Below are 16,939 nucleotides of genomic sequence, written 5' to 3' on the forward strand. Positions count from 1 at the left end.
GTGAGAGAGACCCTTCTTTGTAGCTGGACACAAAATGCTGGAGTAACTCAGCGGGACAGGCAGCATCCCTGGAGAGAAGGAATGGGTGACGTTTCTGGTTGAGACCCTTCTTCAGACTCTTCTGAAGAAGGGTCTCAATCCGAAACATCACCCATTCCTTCTCTCCAGAGATGCTGCCTGACCTTGTTGAGTTATTCCCGGGTTTTGGCGGGACTGTCATATGTTGATAGAATGGAGCGGCTGGGCTTGTATACTATGGAATTTAGGAAGATGAGGGTGGATCTTATTGAAACATATAAGATTATTAAGGGTTTGGATATGCGAGAGGCAGGAAATATGTTCCCGATGTTGGGGGAGTCGAGAACCAGGTGCCACAGTTTAAGAATATGGGGCAAGCCATTTAGATCAGAGATGAGGAAAAACGTTTTCACCCAGAGAGTTGGGAATCTGTGGAATTCTCTGCCTCAGAAGGCAATGGAGGCAGGTTCTCTGAATGCTTTCAAGAGAGAGCTAGACAGAGCTCTTAAAAATAGCGGAATCAAGGGATATGGGGAGAAGGCAGGAACGGGGTACTGATTTTGGAAGATCAGCCATGATCACATTGAATGGCGGTGCCGACTCGAGGGGCCGAATGGCCTACTCCTGCACCTATTGTCTATTGTCTATTGTCTCCTGTCTATCGCCCAGCATTTTGTGTGTTTATCTTCGGTGTAAACCAGCATCTGCAGTTCCTTCCTGCACACTTCTTTGTAGCTTCCTTATATATGGAGACAGGCGATACACTGGTAAATACGGTAGCTACCTACCTGTGCCTGTTCAACCCTTTACAGAGGAAACTCACCCTGTCGACGTGTAGAGTAAAGTACACCCGAGAGATTGAATTCATTCATTCGGTCAAGCCCGCTGGAAGGAGGTGGGTGAAAGGCTTTACAAATTATTTATGCTTTAAATCAAACAGGAAAAGTGATTCAAGAGGGGGTGACAAGGAGACTCATTCAGGGGGAGAGTTAGTCGCAGAGTTACTGAGGTGGGGGGAGGAGGAGAGGTTGGGGTGGGGGGGTGGGGGGACCGACCGACAGCCCTGCGTAGTGCGCCTGCTCTTTCAGCAGCAATCGGGCTATGAGAGAGAGACTGGGGGTAAAAAATCAAAAACAAATCGCAGTGAATCCTAGTCCCGACCCTCATGAAAGACGGGGTTTGGCATTGGATGGGGGGGAGCCCCACATGGCTGAGTGTGCCTCTTTAAATGAGGTAAAGGATGAGATTTGTGGAGTTTAATCTGGTAAAGACATTCCAAAGAGGGCAAGACAGATTATTGGTAAGTAAAATCTGCTCACTTGTTGCTGCAAGTAAGAATTTCATTATTGTACCTGGGACATGTAACAGTAAAACACACTTGGCTCTCTCTTGAAAATCATTCTCAAACTATTAGGCATTTAGAAGGATGAGAGGATATCTTATTGAAACATATAAGATTATTCAGGGTTTGGACATGCTAGAGGTGGGAAACGTGTTCCCAATGTTGGGGGGGTCCAGAACCAGGACCCACAGTTTAAGAATAAGGGGTAAGCCATTTAGAACGGAGATGAGGAAACACTTTTTCACACAGAGGGTTGTGAGTCTGTGGAATTCTCTGCCTCAGAGGGCGTTGAAGGCCGGTTCTCAGGATACTTTCAAGAGAGAGCGAGATAGGGCTCTTAAAAATAGCGGGGTACTGATTGTGGATGATCAGCCAGGATCACATTGAATGGCGGTGCTGGCTCGAAGGGATGAATGGCCTACTCCTGCACCTATTGTCTATTGGATATTTAACAAATAGCATAGCAATAAGAGTTGTAAATAATGGTGTCTTACTGGTCTGCTAAATACTCGAAACCTCGCCCATTCCTTCTCTCCAGAGATGCTGCCACACCCACTGAGTTACTCCACCATTTGGTGTCTACCTTAGGTGAGAGAGTGGGATAGTTTAGTTTAGTTTATTGTCACGTGTACCGAGGTACAGTGAAAAGCTTTTGTTGCAAGCTAACCGGTCAGCGGAAAGACAATACATGATTACAATCAAGCCGTCCACAGTGTATAGATACAGGATAATGTGAATAATGTACAACGTGTGATTGGGTGATCAATGGTTTTTTGTGTGTTCGATCGTCCCGACGTCGGAGTTTGGATCATCCCGATGAGAGGGCCTGTACATCGGGCTGTCCGTAACGGCGAATACGGAGGGTTTATGGCCCCAACCACGGGTGAACAAAGGAGGAGGACTGACTAAACTTTGTGCCTTCCACCACAGTGAAGAACGCTGTGGTAGATGTTTGTGTCAAATTTTATTGTGCATTGTGTGTTCTTTTTGAGTGTATCGCTGCTGGCAAATTCATTTCACTGCACCTTTGGGTGTATGTGACGAATAAGATGGACTTTGACTTTGACTGGTGTGGTCTCGATGGGCCGAAGGGCCCATTTCCCAGTTGTATCTCTGAACTAAACTAAAATTAATCTTTTCAGTCCCTTTGAAAATCACTACCCAAGCTGTTTACGCAGGTTTTACCCGACGTTACTGTAAATTCATCAAACTGTATTTTCTGTGCGGTATTCTCGAACAATAAGAGACTTGTACCTATGTGGTGCAAGTTTATTTACCGTTCCATCTAAGTGCCTCTCAGTTTGATTTTTTTTCTGTATATCATTAAAACCTATGAATAAAGTCAAGCAAATAAGATTGGCCCGTAAGCACTAATCCAGTGGTATATTAATGTCTGCTGTAAAATTTTGTTTAGTGGCCATCTAATACGTTAGATTTTAGTTTAGTATAGGCGGCACAGCGGCACAGTTGCTGCCTCACAGCGCCACGGGTGCTGCCTGTACGGTGTTTGTACGTTCTCCCCGTGACCCGCGCGGGTTTTCTCCGGGATCTCCGGTTTCCTCCCACACGCCAAAGACCTGCGGGTTTGTAGGTTAATCGGCCCTCTGTAAATTGCCCCCAGTGTGTTGAAAGTGGGATAACATTGAACGGGCGATCGATGGTTGGCATGGACTTGCTGTGCCAAAGTGCCTGTTTACGCGCCGTATCCCGTTCTAATAATAATAGACATATCTGTAAATACAATCAAGTCTCTCTCCTCAGCGAAACTCTGGGTCCCCAATTCTAAGTGTTAGTGTGCAGGGATCGCTGGTCGGTGGGGACTCGGTGGGCCGAAGGGCCTGTTTCCATGCTGTGTCTCTAAAGATACAGAATCCATTCTTTCATCACCCCTGGGTCTAAATCCAAAACCCTTCAAACCAGTGCCGTCCTGAGGAAACTCTTGGCTCAAGAAGACCTTCTCAAGGGCTGGCGGAGGGAGATAGGTTGAATTGACTGATCGAAAGATACTTTGTGGAAACAGGCCCTTCGGCCCAGCGAGTCCAAGCCGACCATCGACCACTCGTTCACACTAGTTCTACCTTATCTCACTTTCCCCACACAATTTTACAGAAGCCAATTAGCCCGCAAACCCACACATCTTTGGGATGAGGGAGGAAACCCGCGCGGCCACCGGGAAGAACGTGCAAACTCCACACAGACAGACAGCACCCGAGGTCAGGATCGAACCTGGGACTCTGGTGACGTGATTTCCCAGTCAGGGTTACGTAGCAGGGAAGGTAGACACAAAATGCTGGAGTAACTCAGCGGGTCAGGCAGCATCTCTGGAGAGAAGGAATGGGTGACGTTTCGGGTCGAGACCCTTGGTTAGTGTTGCCCTGGTCGACACAAAGAGCTGGAGTAACTCCGCGGGACAGGCAGCATCTCCGGAGAGAAGGAATGGGCGACGTTTCGGGTCGAGACCCCAAGGGTCTCGACCCGAAACGTCACCCATTCCTTCTCTCCGGAGATGCTGCCTGACCCGCTGAGTTACTCCAGCATTTTGTGTCTACCTTTGATTTTACCAGCATCTGCAGTTAGTTCTTTCTTACTACACTTTACGTAGCAAGGATATGTTTTAACAGGGCATGTTTATTTTAATAAAGGGAGGGGGAATTGATGTTAACCTTTGGTTTATAGACTTATGGAAATTTCCTGCCACATAGGTATATCTGTTCGATAAAAGTGCTATTTTCTGAAGGAATGCGATTCCAACATCACCAGGCTGTGGCAGGGGATAAATATGGATGTTTTGGTCAGGCAAATATCTGGTTGATTATTAATAGTTTTAATCCTGAACTTAAACCTCTGAGCATCATATAATGGGCAGTGTTGGCACACCTTCTAGGTCAGGTCAGTTCAGTCAGCAATGTGCGATCTAGCGAGGATAGGCAGGCGAGGGATAGTATATAATGTTTACAGAGTGGTGAATCTGTGGAATTCTCTCCCGCAGAAGGTAGTTGAGGCCAGTTCATTGGCTATATTTAAGAGGGAGTTAGATGTGGCCCTTGTGGCTAAAGGGATCAGGGGGTATGGAGAGAAGGCAGGTACAGGATACTGAGTTGGATGATCAGCCATGATCATATTGAATGGCGGTGCAGGCTCGAAGGGCCGAATGGCCTACTCCTGCACCTATTTTCTATGTTTCTATGTTTATAGAGTCATAGAATGATACAGCGTGGAAACAGACCCTTCGGCCCAACTTGCCCACACCGGCCAACATGTCCCAGGTACACTAGTCCCACCTGCCTGTGTTTGGTCCAAACCCGTCCTAAGCATGTACCCATCTAAATTATTAAAACGTCGGGATAGTCCCTGCCTCAACTACCTCCTCTGGCAGCTCGTTCCATACACCCACCATCCTTTGTGTGAAAAAAGTTACTCCCCAGATTTCTATTAAATCTTTTCCCCTTCACCTTAAACCTAGCGGTTAATGTTTATTTATTAATGTTTATTTATTATTTTATTTATTACTTATTTATGTTTTTTGGTTACTTCATACATATTACTTGTATGTGTATATCAGTTGTATGTATATATATGTCTGTATGCATCTCTAAACATTGTCTGGGGTATTATTATTATTAATTCATTAATTATTAAATATGGAAGAAGGGTTTAGGGAGAAGGGGTGAGATTAAATAAGTTATTCTTCTTCTCACTCCTTTTCGAGCTTGTAAAGAAAAAGTGTTGGACATTTAAATGTTGCTTTATGCTTTTCATTGCTTTGCAAATATTGCCTGGAATGTCCAATTGTTTGACTATTTCGATTTTGTTGTTGTTATTTATTCCTATTTATGTCTTTACTTGTTCGGAACAAATAAACAAATAAATAAATGTCCTCTGTTCCTCAATTCCCCTACTCTGGGCAAGAGACTGTGCATCTATTCCTCTCATGATTTTATACACCTCTATAAGATCACCCCTCATCCTCCTGCGCTCCAAGGAATAGAGACCCAGCCTATTCAACCTCTCCCTGTAGATCACACCCTCGAGTCTGGCAACATCCTCGTAAATCTTCTCTGAACCCTTTCCAGCTTGACAATATACAGTATTTCCTATAACCTGAGGTGGCAGGTTGCTGTGGCCACTGGGGATGGTGTGGTTTTTGGTTCTTGGTTTCTTGGTCCTCCAAAATATTCCAAATGGAATTTAAACTGGAGGCTGGAAAGTGTGAGGGAAAGTTGTTGGAGTGATGGTGTTGTGCTTCAGAATAACGGGATCTGTTCAATCTGTTGCAGCTGCTGCAGGATGTGGGTATGGGCGCTGCTCCCCATCTTCTTGGCCATCATCGCCACAGGAGGTATCTGGGCCGTGTAAGTATCTGAACCTTCGTGCCACTGCGCGGTACGACGTGACACGACTCTGTTTATCGCACAGGGAGACACAGAAAGCTGGAGTAACTCAGCGGGACAGAGCAGCATCTCTGGGGAGAGGAGGAATGGGCGACGTTTTGGGCCGAGACCCTTCTTCAGACTGATGTCAGGGGAGTGGGCGGTACAGAGATAAGGAAGCGTAAGGTGTGAAAACATGACAGAGGGGATGGAGAGCAAGGAACACCTAGAATAGATCATTGCTAGTTGGGGAGAAGGTGACAACAAAGCAAACAGAGATAAAATGTGGTCGGAGAAGTAAGACTGCTCGGAGAACTGGGAAGGGGAAGGGGATGGAGAGAGGGGGAAAGCAAGGGTTTTGAAATTAAATTCAAGTGTTAAGTGGAAAAGTCCAGGATTGGGGATGTGCAAAGATTGGGGGGGGGGGGGCGGGGGGGGGGGGAGGGGAGTTAGTCTCAGTCTACCCCACGACAGAAGGGGGAGGAGTTGTACACTTTGATAGCCGCCGGCCTTCCTGGTGGGCTTGTTGGTTCAGTTGGTGTCCGCTGCCTTCGCCCTGCTGCCCCGGCACGCGGCAGCACCTCACCCCTTCCCCACCATCAAAACACACACAGTGCTGGATGGAGTCACTCAGCAGGTCAGGCAACATCTCGGGAGAATGGTGGAGTCACAGCGCCAGAGACCCGGGCTCGATCTCGACTATGGCTGCTGTCTGTACGGAGTTTGTACGTTCTCCCCGTGACCTGCGTGGGTTTTCTCCGGGTGCTCCGGTTTCCTCCCACACTCCCACAAAGACGTACAGGTTTGTAGGTTAATTGGGTTCGGAAAAACTGCAAATTGGCCCTAGTGTGTGTAGGATAGTGTTAATGTGCGGGGATCGCTGGTCGGCACGGACTCAGTGTTTCTGCATTGTATCTCTAGTCTAAACTAAACTAAATCTGACATTTCTTTCCTTCCGCTGTAGACTCTTGCTCATCCGCTGACTGTAACACTGATAGACCTGTCTTGGGCTAAGAGACTGGGGCCTGGACCTGTCTAAGCCCCAATCTCTTAAGTCCCTTCTCTATGTCTCTTGACCCACCCTACCTCCTTAAAGATCTCTGACTGAGATTTGCGTCCTGTGTATCCTAACATTTCCTTGTATGGCTTGGTTAATAATTCTCCCGAACATCGATATGTTTTACTGCTTTGAAGATAATATACATGTTGACATGACCCATCGTACGATCCTTGATGTAAACTGTGAAACAGCTGGTAGCCCGACACTTTGCGAGATGTCTGAGAATGAATTATTAAACAGCTGTGTTGCACGTAAGGTGTATATTCATTGTCCATATCTGTCAGCTGTGTGGATTACCAATCATTTTATAGGACAACCAAAGTCCAATCTCATTGGGTCAACAGCCACCAACTCGATGAGATTGTAAATTCTCTTCTCAAAAAGACTTCCTCCCTCCTCCTTAAAAATTGTCAAAGACTCAACTTTCACCGACCTTCGAGGAAGAGGGTGTCATGATCCTCTTAGAGAAAAAAAACCCTCTGTCTTTGGTATACAATCCTGACCATGGCCCTGTTTCCAATGCTGCATATCTATGTGTTTTACAGCGATCTTATAGACAATAGACAATAGATGCAGGAATAGGCCATTTGCCAGCACCGTTTCTTGAGACTGTGATACATTTAATCACTTTTAAAACAGGTTGTTCCTTAATTTGGATGACTATTTTTAGATATATTCAGATATATTCCTCATTTTAGATATATTCAGGTATATTCCTCATTTTAGATATATTCAGGTCTGTGTAAACATTTATCTGAGGAAATGTTTAAGAAGGAACTGCAGGTGCTGGAAAAATCGGTAGGCAAAAATGCTGGAGAAACTCAGCGGGTGAGGCAGCGTCTATGGAGCGAAGGAATAGGTGACGTTTCGGGTCGAGACCCTTCTTCAGACTGATGTGGGGGTGGGAAGAAGAAGAGGCTGAGACAGTGGGCTGTGGGAGAGCTGGGAAGGGGAGGGGAAGGAGGGAGGAAGCAAGAAATTGGAGAGGTCAATGTTCATACCGCTGGGGTGTAAACCGAGGAAGGTTTAATTATTATCATGGATTGCTTGCAACCTTTGGATTTAAGGTGGCTGTTCACAATTACCATCAGTGTCTGATAAGTGACAGGCAACGTGATATGGCCCCTCGACCATTCACCTCACAGTTGAACCGTAAGGAAGGCAAATTCAATGCTAGCATTTATATCAAGAGGAGTGGTATACAAAATCAGAGATGTAATGCTGAGGTTCTATAAGGCGCTGGTCAGGCCACATTTGGGCCCCATATCAGAATTCCTCCTCATAGGCTCCAAAGCCACACTCAGCAAAATCAATAACCCCACTCTCACCATCGACGGCACCACTGTCTCCCCATCTCCCCAGGCCCGCAACCTTGGCGTGATCTTTGATTCCACCCTCTTCCTTGAGCCTCACATCCGCCATGTCATTAAAACCTCCTTCTTTCATCTCCGCAACATCGCCAAACTCAGACCCTCTCTCACACCGCCTGCTGCTGAAAGACTCATCCATGCCTTCATCTCCTCCCGACTGGACTATTGCAACTCACTTCTCCTTGGCATCAGCTCCACCTACATCAACCGACTCCAACTGGTCCAGAACGCAGCCGCCCGACTCATCACCCACACCAAATCCTGGCATCACATCACTCCAGTCCTCAAAAAACTTCACTGGCTTCCCATCTCCCACCGGATCACCTACAAAATCCTGGTCCTCACCTACAAAGCCCTCCACCATCTGGCCCCCCCATATCTCACTGACCTCCTCTCCCCCTACCAACCCTCACGGTCCCTCAGATCCACATCAGCCGGTCTGCTCTCCATCCACAAGTCCAACCTCCGCAGTTTTGGGGACAGAGCCTTCTCCAGGGCAGCTCCCAGGCTCTGGAACTCCCTCCCCCAACTGATCCGCAATTCCGTGTCCCTCACCATCTTCCAGTCCCGCCTCAAGACCCATCTCTTCACCTCTGCCTATCCTTAGCCCCACGTCCCCGTCCCTTTTCATCTGTGCATTAATTGCCTCATACTGTGTTTTGTATTGAATTCTGTCTTTACTTTGTGTACCAGTCATGTCTCTACTATTTATTTCATTCCCCTTACATGTTTTTCCTCTACATGCTCAATTTTTGTAAGGTGTCCTTGAGACTCTTGAAAGGCGCCCATAAATAAAATTATTAATTCCGGTCCCCGTATCTGAGGAAGGATATGCTGGCTCTGGAGAGGGTCCAGAGGAGGTTTACAAGATTGATCCCCAGAATGAGTGGGTTAGCATATGATGAGCATTTGACAGCACTGGGCCTGTACTCGCTGGAGTTTAGAAAGTTGAGGGAGGGTCCTCATTGAAACTTACAGAATAATGAAAGGCATAGATAGAGTGGATGTGGAGAGGATGTTTCCACTGGTGGGAGTCTAGGACCAGAGGTCATAGCCTCAGAATTGAAATGCGCTCTTTTAGAAAGGAGGTGAGGAGGAACTTCTTTAGTCAGAGGGTAGTTAATCTGTGGAACTCATTGCCACAGACATCTGTGGAGGCCAAGTCAGTGTATATTTTTAAGGCAGAGATAGACAAATTCTTGACTAGAACGGGTGTCAAGGGTTATGGGGAGAAGGCAGGAAAATGGGATTAGGAGGGAGAGATCAGCCATGATTGAACGGCGGAGTAGACTCGATGGGCCGAATGGCCTAATTCTGTTCCTATAACTTGTGAACATTGTTTTTGTAAGTTTATTTTGGTATGTTTTTGCATTGCCTCACCTTGTCACGTCATGGTTGGCCATCCCATGTTGCTCCAATGTCATTGATGGTTGATCTCCTGCAGGTATGGGATGGCGGTGGTCAATGGGTCAGTCAACATCACCGTGGAGTTCCCCTACATCAGGTGAGCAAACCAAGATCCTCAGCTAGGGCGGCACGGTGGCGCAGCAGGTAGAGCTGCTGCCTCACTGCGCCGGAGACCCGGGTTCGATCCCGACTACGGGTGCTGTCTGTGCGGAGTTTTACGTTCTCCCTGCGTGGGTTTTCTCTGGGTGCTCCGTTTTCCTCCCGCACTCCAAACACGTGCAGGTTTGTAGGTTATTAGGCTTCTGGATATTGTCCCCACTGTGCAGGATAGTGCTAGTGTACGGGGTGATCCCTGAAGAGGGGTCTCCCCTCTCCCATCGGGCAAGAGGTACAGAAGTGTGAAAATGCACACCTCCAGATTCAGGGACAGTTTCTTCCCAGCTGTTATCAGGCGACTGAACCATCCTCCGACCAACTAGGGAGTGGTCCTGACCTCCCATCTACCTCATTGGAGGCCTGATTAAAGACTAACTTTAATCAGAGTTGACTGGACGTTATGTTGCACTAAGTTCTCTGCCACAAAAGGCAGTGGAGGCCAATTCACTGGATGTTTTCAAGAGAGAGTTGGATTTAGCTCTTCGGGCTAAGGGAATCAAGGGATATGGGGAGAAGGCAGGAACGGGGTACTGATTGTGGATGATCAGCCATGATTATATTGAATGGCGGTGCTGGCATGACGGGCCGAATGGCCTACTCCTGCTATGTTTCTATGAACTGAAAATGCTAGTTTGAACAGAAGATACTGGGAGCATCGATGGTGTGAGCATGTATTGAGGGAGGTTGTTCTGGAATGACAGAACCAACTGTTGAGCCTTCCTAAGGTGTCTTGGGCCTAACTCATCGAGACACCAATGAAGGGAGGTGCCCACTTGAAAACCCCAATAACATACTTGCATCAACAGGATTTGTTGTTTTTTTAAGAACTAGTTAATATGCAGGTCGCTGTTTTTTTGTATACGGAGTTATTTATTTTTTAAGTAGGTATATTTAGTTAGATAGTTGGGTAATACTTTGGCATTGGGGGCTTGGTTTTCTTAGTTGAGCGCTTGTCCTAGAGTTATAGCACAAGTACTTTGTGTTTTAATTGTAATTCAGACACAAAATGCTGGAGTAACTCAGCGGGAGTTAACTCTGCTGCAGCTCTGGAGAGAAGGAATGGGAGACGTTTCGGCTCGAGACCCTTCTTCAGACGTTTCTCGAGCTGAAACGTCACCCAGAGATGCTGCCTGTCGCGCTGAGTTACTCCGGCATTTTGTGTCCGTCTTCTAACGTATGTCCTCTCCTCAGCGTGTGCGGTGCTAACCCTCCTCAGAGCTGTGTCTTTGGCCAAGTCATGAACGTCGGATCCTTCCTGGGTGAGCCATCTTGATTATCCTTCCCCCTCGGGCTAAGAAAAGGTCGGGTGGAAAGGAATGCGTAAACGATATCCAATAATGGGCGAGATTCTGCTCTGGTCTCGCAATTAGAGCGACGGCCTGTTTTACACGATGTTTTTCTCTAAACCAAAACTATAAAAAACTAAAAGTAATTCATGTTTTTATCATAGGTCCTTATACCTCCAATCAGTACAATGCATCTCCCCACCTTAGACAACCAGAGATACATTGTGGGGACAGGCCCTTTACATAGAAACATAGAAAATAGGCGCAGGAGGAGGCCATTCGGCCCCTCGAGCCGGCACCGCCATTCATTGTGATCATGGCTGATCGTCCCCTATCAATAACCCGTCTCCCCATATCCCTCGACTCCACTAACCCCTAGAGCTCTATCTAACTCTCTCTTAAATCCATCCAGTGACTTGGCCTCCACTGCCCTCTGTGGCAGGGAATTCCATAAATTCGCAACTCTCTGGGTGAAAAAGTTTTTTTCTCACCTCAGTCTTAAATTACCTCCCCTTTATTCTAAGACTGTGGCCCCTGGTTCTGGACTCGCCCAACATTGGGAAAAATTTTCCTGCATCTAGCTGGTCCAGTCCTTTTATAATTTTATATGTTTCTATAAGATACCCCCTCATCCTTCTAAACTCCAGTGAATACAAACCTAGTCTTTTCAAATTTTTCCTCATATGACAGTCCCGCCATCCCAGGGATCAATCTCGTGAACCTACGCTGCACTGCCTCAATCACAAGGATGTCCTTCCTCAAATTAGGAGACCAAAACTGTACACAATACTCCAGATGTGATCTCACCAGAGCCCTATACAACTGCAGAAGAACCTCTTTACTCCTATACTGAAATCCTCTTGTTATCCTTTGGCACAGGGGCGGAAATCGCTTTTAAAACATGGGGGGGGGGGAGGGGGGAGACAATAGACAATATTGAAGCAATGACCAAGAAAGCACATCAACGCCTCAACATCCCTCAAGGGCTTAGGAAGTTCGGCATGTCCCCCTTCAACTCACACCAACTTCTACAGATCAACTTCTATCAGGTAACTGAACCATCCGATGGCAGCCAGAGAGCAGTGCTGTGTGTCTATCTACCTCTTTGGTGACCCTCGGACTATCCTTGATCGGGCTTTGCCTTGCACTGAACATTATTTCGTTATCCTGTATCTGTACACTGTAAACGGCACGATTGTAATCATGTATTGTCTTTCCGCTGACTGGTTAGCACGCAACAAAAGCTTTTCACTGTACCTCGGTACACGTGACAACAAACTAAACTAGACTAAACATTTTTATTGTAATGAGGTGACCAGAACTGCCCATAGATACATGATAAGGGAATAACGTTTGGTGCAAGGTAAAGCCAGCAAGGTCCGATCAAGGATAGTCCGAGTGTTTAAGAAGGAACTGCAGATGCTGGAAAAAATCGAAGGTAGACAAAAATGCTGGAGAAACTCAACGGGTGAGGCAGCATCTATGGAGCGAAGGAATGGGTGACGTTTCGGGTCGAGACCCTTTTTCAGACTGATGTGGGATGGGGGGGGGGGGGGAGCGGGAAGAAGAAAGGAAGAGGCGGAGACAGTGGTCTGTGGGAGAGCTGGGAAGGGGAAGGGAAAGAGGGAGAAAGCAAAGACTACCTTCTTTTTGCGTATGGCGTGCACAGCCTAAAGTTTTCGGACAACTTGTTCTATTTGATCTTATTTGATTGTGCACGCCGGGTTGATTGCATTCATCGAAACAGGGCGGGCCACGTGAAAGTTGCAATCTTCCCACCCCGCAAAGACCACCTGAAATTGGAGAAGTCAATGTTCGTACCGCTGGGGTGTAAACTACCCAAGCGAAATATGAGGTGGTGCTGCTCCTCCAATAGTCCGAGGGTCACCAATGAGGTAGATAGTAGTTCAGCGCCGCTCTCTGGTTGTGGTAGGATGGTTCAGTTGCCTGATAACAGCTGGGACACGTGACAATGAACGGAACTGACCTGAGCAGGAGAGGTTCCATGTTGAAGAAGCGTGCGACTCTGGGGAAGATTACTTGGTGACGTTTAAGCCGGTCTTTCTCTTGCAGTGACCTGGGTTTGCATCATCAGGTACCAGCAGGTGGTGGACTATGGGTATCAATCCTCCCTCAACATCCTCAGCTTGGTGGCTGGTTGTCTTTGTGCACTGGGCGGCTCACTGGTGGGAAATTTCCAGGTAAGTTCATAAGGTCACAAGTGATAGGAACAGAATTAGGCCATTCGGCCCATCAAGTCTACTCTGCCCTTCAATCATGGCTGATCTACCTCCCCCCACCTCTTCCCCCCCACCCCCCCCCCCCATATTTCCAAGGTTGTAGATGCAGCCCAGACCATCACACAAACCCAACCTCCCTTCCATCGACTCCATCTACACCTCACGCTGCCTCGGCAAGGCCAGCAGCATCATCAAGGACCAGTCACACCCCGGCCACTCCCTCTTCTCCCCTCTCCCATCGGGCAAAAGGTACAGAAGCGTGAAAACGCACACCTCCAGATTCAGGGACAGTTTCTTCCCAGCTGTTATCAGGCAACTGAACCATCCTACCACAACCAGAGAGTGGTGCTGAACTACTATCTACCTTATTGGTGACCCTCGGACTATCCTTGATCAGACTTTAAAGGTACACAAAAATGCTGGAGAAACTCAGCGGGTGCAGCAGCATCTATGGAGCGAAGGAAATAGGCAACGTTTCGGGCCGAAACCCTTGACTTTGTTAGCTTTACCTTGCACTAAACGTTATTCCCTTTATCCTGTATCTGTACACTGTGGACGGCTCGATTGTAATCATGTATTGTCTTTCCGCTGACTGGTTAGCGCGCAACAAAAGCTTTTCACTGTACCTCGGTACACGGGACAATAAACTAGACTGAACTAAATGGGTAGGAAGGAACTGCAGATGCTGGTTTAAACCGAAGATAGACACAAAAAACTGGAGTAACTCAGCGGGACAGGCAGCATCTCTGGAGAGAAGGAATGGGTGACGTTTCGGGTCGAGACCCTTACTAAATGGGTGGTTGGTGCATGGAACGAGCTGCCGGGGGAGGTATTTGAGGCAGGGACTATCAGGGCTAGAATGATGGAGCAAAGAGCGAATGAACTCTGAAAATCGAAGGTAGACACAAAATGCTGGAGTAACTCAGCGGGACAGGCAGCATCTCTGGAGAGAAGGAATGGGTGACGTTTCGGGCCGAGATGAGATGCTGTCCATCTCCTCCAGAGATGCTGCCCGTCCCGCTGAGTTACTCCAGCAGTTTGTGTCGACCAGGGCAAGACTGACCTCTCTGACCCTTCTCCCCACAGACTGTCAACCAGATCTATGTCCACCTGCTTGGAGCGTTCCTGTCGTTCTTCATCGGCAACCTGTATTTCTGGCTGCAGGTGGTGCTGATGTACAGGCTCAAGCCCAGGCACGGGGGATGCTGGGTTGGCCCTCTGAGGATCATATGCAACCTGCTGGTCACGGTTTGCCTCGTCCTAGGTATCCTTTGAGCAGAGGTCGCGGACACGGGCAGGATGCCGGGATTTGAAGCGGAGATAGAATAAATGGGAGGTTCTTGGAATAAAGGGGAGGTCATTTAAGACTGAGGTGAGAAAAAAACTTTTATCACCCAGAGAGTTGTGAATTTGTGGAATTCCCTGCCACAGAGGGCAGTGGAGGCCAAGCCACTGGATGGATTTAAGAGAGAGTTAGATAGAGCTCTAGGGGCTAGTGGAGTCAAGGGATATGGGGAGAAGGCAGGCACGGGTTATTGATAGGGGACGATCAGCCGTGATCACAATGAATGGTGGTGCTGGCTCGAAGGGCTGAATGGGATTGGGAATGATATTGGGAATGGGATGGGATTGGGAATGGGATTGGGAATGAGATTGGGAATGGGATGGGATTGGGAATGGGCTTGCCGGGTGGGAAATTTGATGGGGGTTGTGGGAAGGGGGATGGAGGTGGGATTGGGAATGGGATGTGGAATGGGATGGGGAATGGGATTGGGAATGGGATTGGGATTTGGAATGGGCTTGCCGGGTGGGAAGTTTAATGGGGGATGTGGGAAGGGGGGTGGAGGTGGGATGGGGTGTGGGTGGGGGCGGTGGGCAACAAGCGGGGGGGGTGGGATGGGTTGCGGGGGTGGGGGGGTTGGGGATGGAGTGTGGGTGGGGGCAGTGGGCAACAACGCCTTGGCGACACTTTCCTTGACAGCGGCTGCAGTGGTGGTGCTGCATCTGTGGGAGCATCGGACGGCGGCGGCCATTTGCGAGTGGGTGGCGGGTATCGCCCTGCTCTTCCTCTTCGGCCTCTTCGCCGTGGACTTTGGCCACATCGACGGCCACTACTTCCACGTCATGAGGGAGAAGAGCGCCATGCAGACCTCGGTCACCACCCTGGAGCTGTAGCAGCAACAACTGCCCCGGCTGCAAGACAGACGGACGGACTGTGGCCCAGAGCCAAGGCTCCCTCCATCTGCCTCTACCTCAATGGAACGTGAGGGGACTGCACATTTTGCCACGCTCCCTTGAGGACATTTTGCCACGCTCCCTTGAGGACATTTTACCACACTGCCTTGGTGGAGGACATTTCACCACGCTCCCTTGAGGACATTTTACCACACTGCCTTGGTGGAGGACATTTCACCATGCTCCCTTGAGGACATTTTACCACACTGCCTTGGTGGAGGACATTTCACCACGCTCCCTTGAGGACATTTTACCACGGTCCCTTGGTGGAGGACATTTACCACGGTCCCTTGCTGGAGGATATTTTACCACGGTCCCTTGCTGGAGGACATTTTACCACGGTCCCATGGTGGAGGACATTTTACCACAGTCCCTTGGAGATCATTTCACCACGCTCCCTTGAAATACATTATTTACTGCACTCCTTTAAAGCAACTCAGGACATTTCACCACACTCCCTTGAAACATTAAACCATGCCAAAAAGGAGCTACATAAATGCAGATTACTACCAGCATGTAAGAATCAATGCAAACCGCAGGTAGTTTTATGTTACTTGCTAATATCAGGGAGAAATAATATCAGTCTTATGATTAACATTCTTATTTCATTCCAGTTTTGCTGATCAGTGTTTGAATTTGATATTTTAGTTTAGTTCAGAGATACAGCATGGAAACAGGCCCTTCGGCCCATCGAGTCCGTGCTGACCAGCGATCACCCGTTCTATGTCCTACACACTTTGGGGGGGGGGGGGGATAATTTACAGAGAGCAGATTAACCTACAAACCCGCACGTCTTTGGCGTGTGGGAGAGAACCGGAGCGCCCGGAGGAAACCCACGCAGTCACGGGGAGAACGTGCAAACTCCACGCAGACAGCACTCGACGTCAGGATCGAACCCGGGTCTCTGGCGCCGTGAGGCAGCAACTCTACCGTTGTGCCACCGTGCCGCCCTGTAGAATGTTCTCACCATTGAGTTCAGCCATCGAATGGTACAACGTGATCTAGTTTAGTTTAGAGATACAGCGCGGAAACAGGCCATTCGGCTCACCTTGTCTGCGCCGACCAGCGATCCCCGCTCACTAACACTGTTCTACACACACCAGGGACAACTTTACATTTTATGCCAAGCCAATTAACCTACAAACCTACATGTCTTTGGAGATTGCTTTGCCACTTACGGGAAGGTACAGCCTTTATATTCCGCCTCTGCCCCCTCACTTTGCCTTTATCTTCACGAGTTGCTGGTAGAACCAACAACTCGCTTCCAAAGGATAACTTCAGTTTAGTTTATTGTCACGTGTACCGAGGTACAGTGAAAAGCTTTTGTTGCATGCTAACCAGTCAGCGGAAAGACAATACATGATTACAATCGAGCCGTCCACAGTGTACAGATACAGGATGAGGGAATAACGTTTAGTGCAAGGTAAAGTCCGATCATTGATAGTCTGAGGGTCT

General features: G+C 48.1%; 1 protein-coding gene across 3 annotated transcripts; it reads left to right on the forward strand.

Moving 5' to 3' along the window:
• Positions 1–820: 820 nt before the first annotated feature.
• tmem150b (transmembrane protein 150B) lies at positions 821–16,138 on the forward strand. Of its 3 annotated transcripts, XM_033013403.1 has the most exons (7): positions 821–913; positions 5,638–5,712; positions 9,605–9,664; positions 10,915–10,982; positions 13,083–13,210; positions 14,336–14,513; positions 15,240–16,138. In XM_033013403.1, exons 2-7 carry the CDS (start codon positions 5,648–5,650, stop codon positions 15,422–15,424), a joined length of 684 nt encoding a protein of 227 aa, XP_032869294.1. In that variant the 5' UTR covers positions 821–913; positions 5,638–5,647; the 3' UTR covers positions 15,425–16,138. The 3 variants fall into 3 exon arrangements, with proteins under 3 accessions (XP_032869294.1, XP_032869296.1, XP_032869297.1); XM_033013405.1 differs by lacking the exon at positions 10,915–10,982 and having other exon boundaries at positions 853–913; XM_033013406.1 differs by lacking the exons at positions 821–913; positions 10,915–10,982 and adding an exon at positions 1,156–1,318.
• Positions 16,139–16,939: the final 801 nt, after the last annotated feature.

This window comes from Amblyraja radiata, chromosome 38, assembly GCF_010909765.2.
Source record: "Amblyraja radiata isolate CabotCenter1 chromosome 38, sAmbRad1.1.pri, whole genome shotgun sequence".
Lineage (NCBI taxonomy): Eukaryota > Metazoa > Chordata > Chondrichthyes > Rajiformes > Rajidae > Amblyraja > Amblyraja radiata.

What these genes read in the sequence shown, in the direction of transcription:
- tmem150b (XM_033013403.1), top strand. Translation starts at nt 5,648, where the DNA reads ATGTGGGTATGGGCGCTGCTCCCCATCTTCTTGGCCATCATCGCCACA. An exon ending in GAACGTCGGATCCTTCCTGG is followed by an intron (nt 10,983 to 13,082) that starts GTGAGCCATCTT and finishes TTTCTCTTGCAG; the next exon opens with TGACCTGGGTTTGCATCATC. An exon ending in CACTGGTGGGAAATTTCCAG is followed by an intron (nt 13,211 to 14,335) that starts GTAAGTTCATAA and finishes TTCTCCCCACAG; the next exon opens with ACTGTCAACCAGATCTATGT.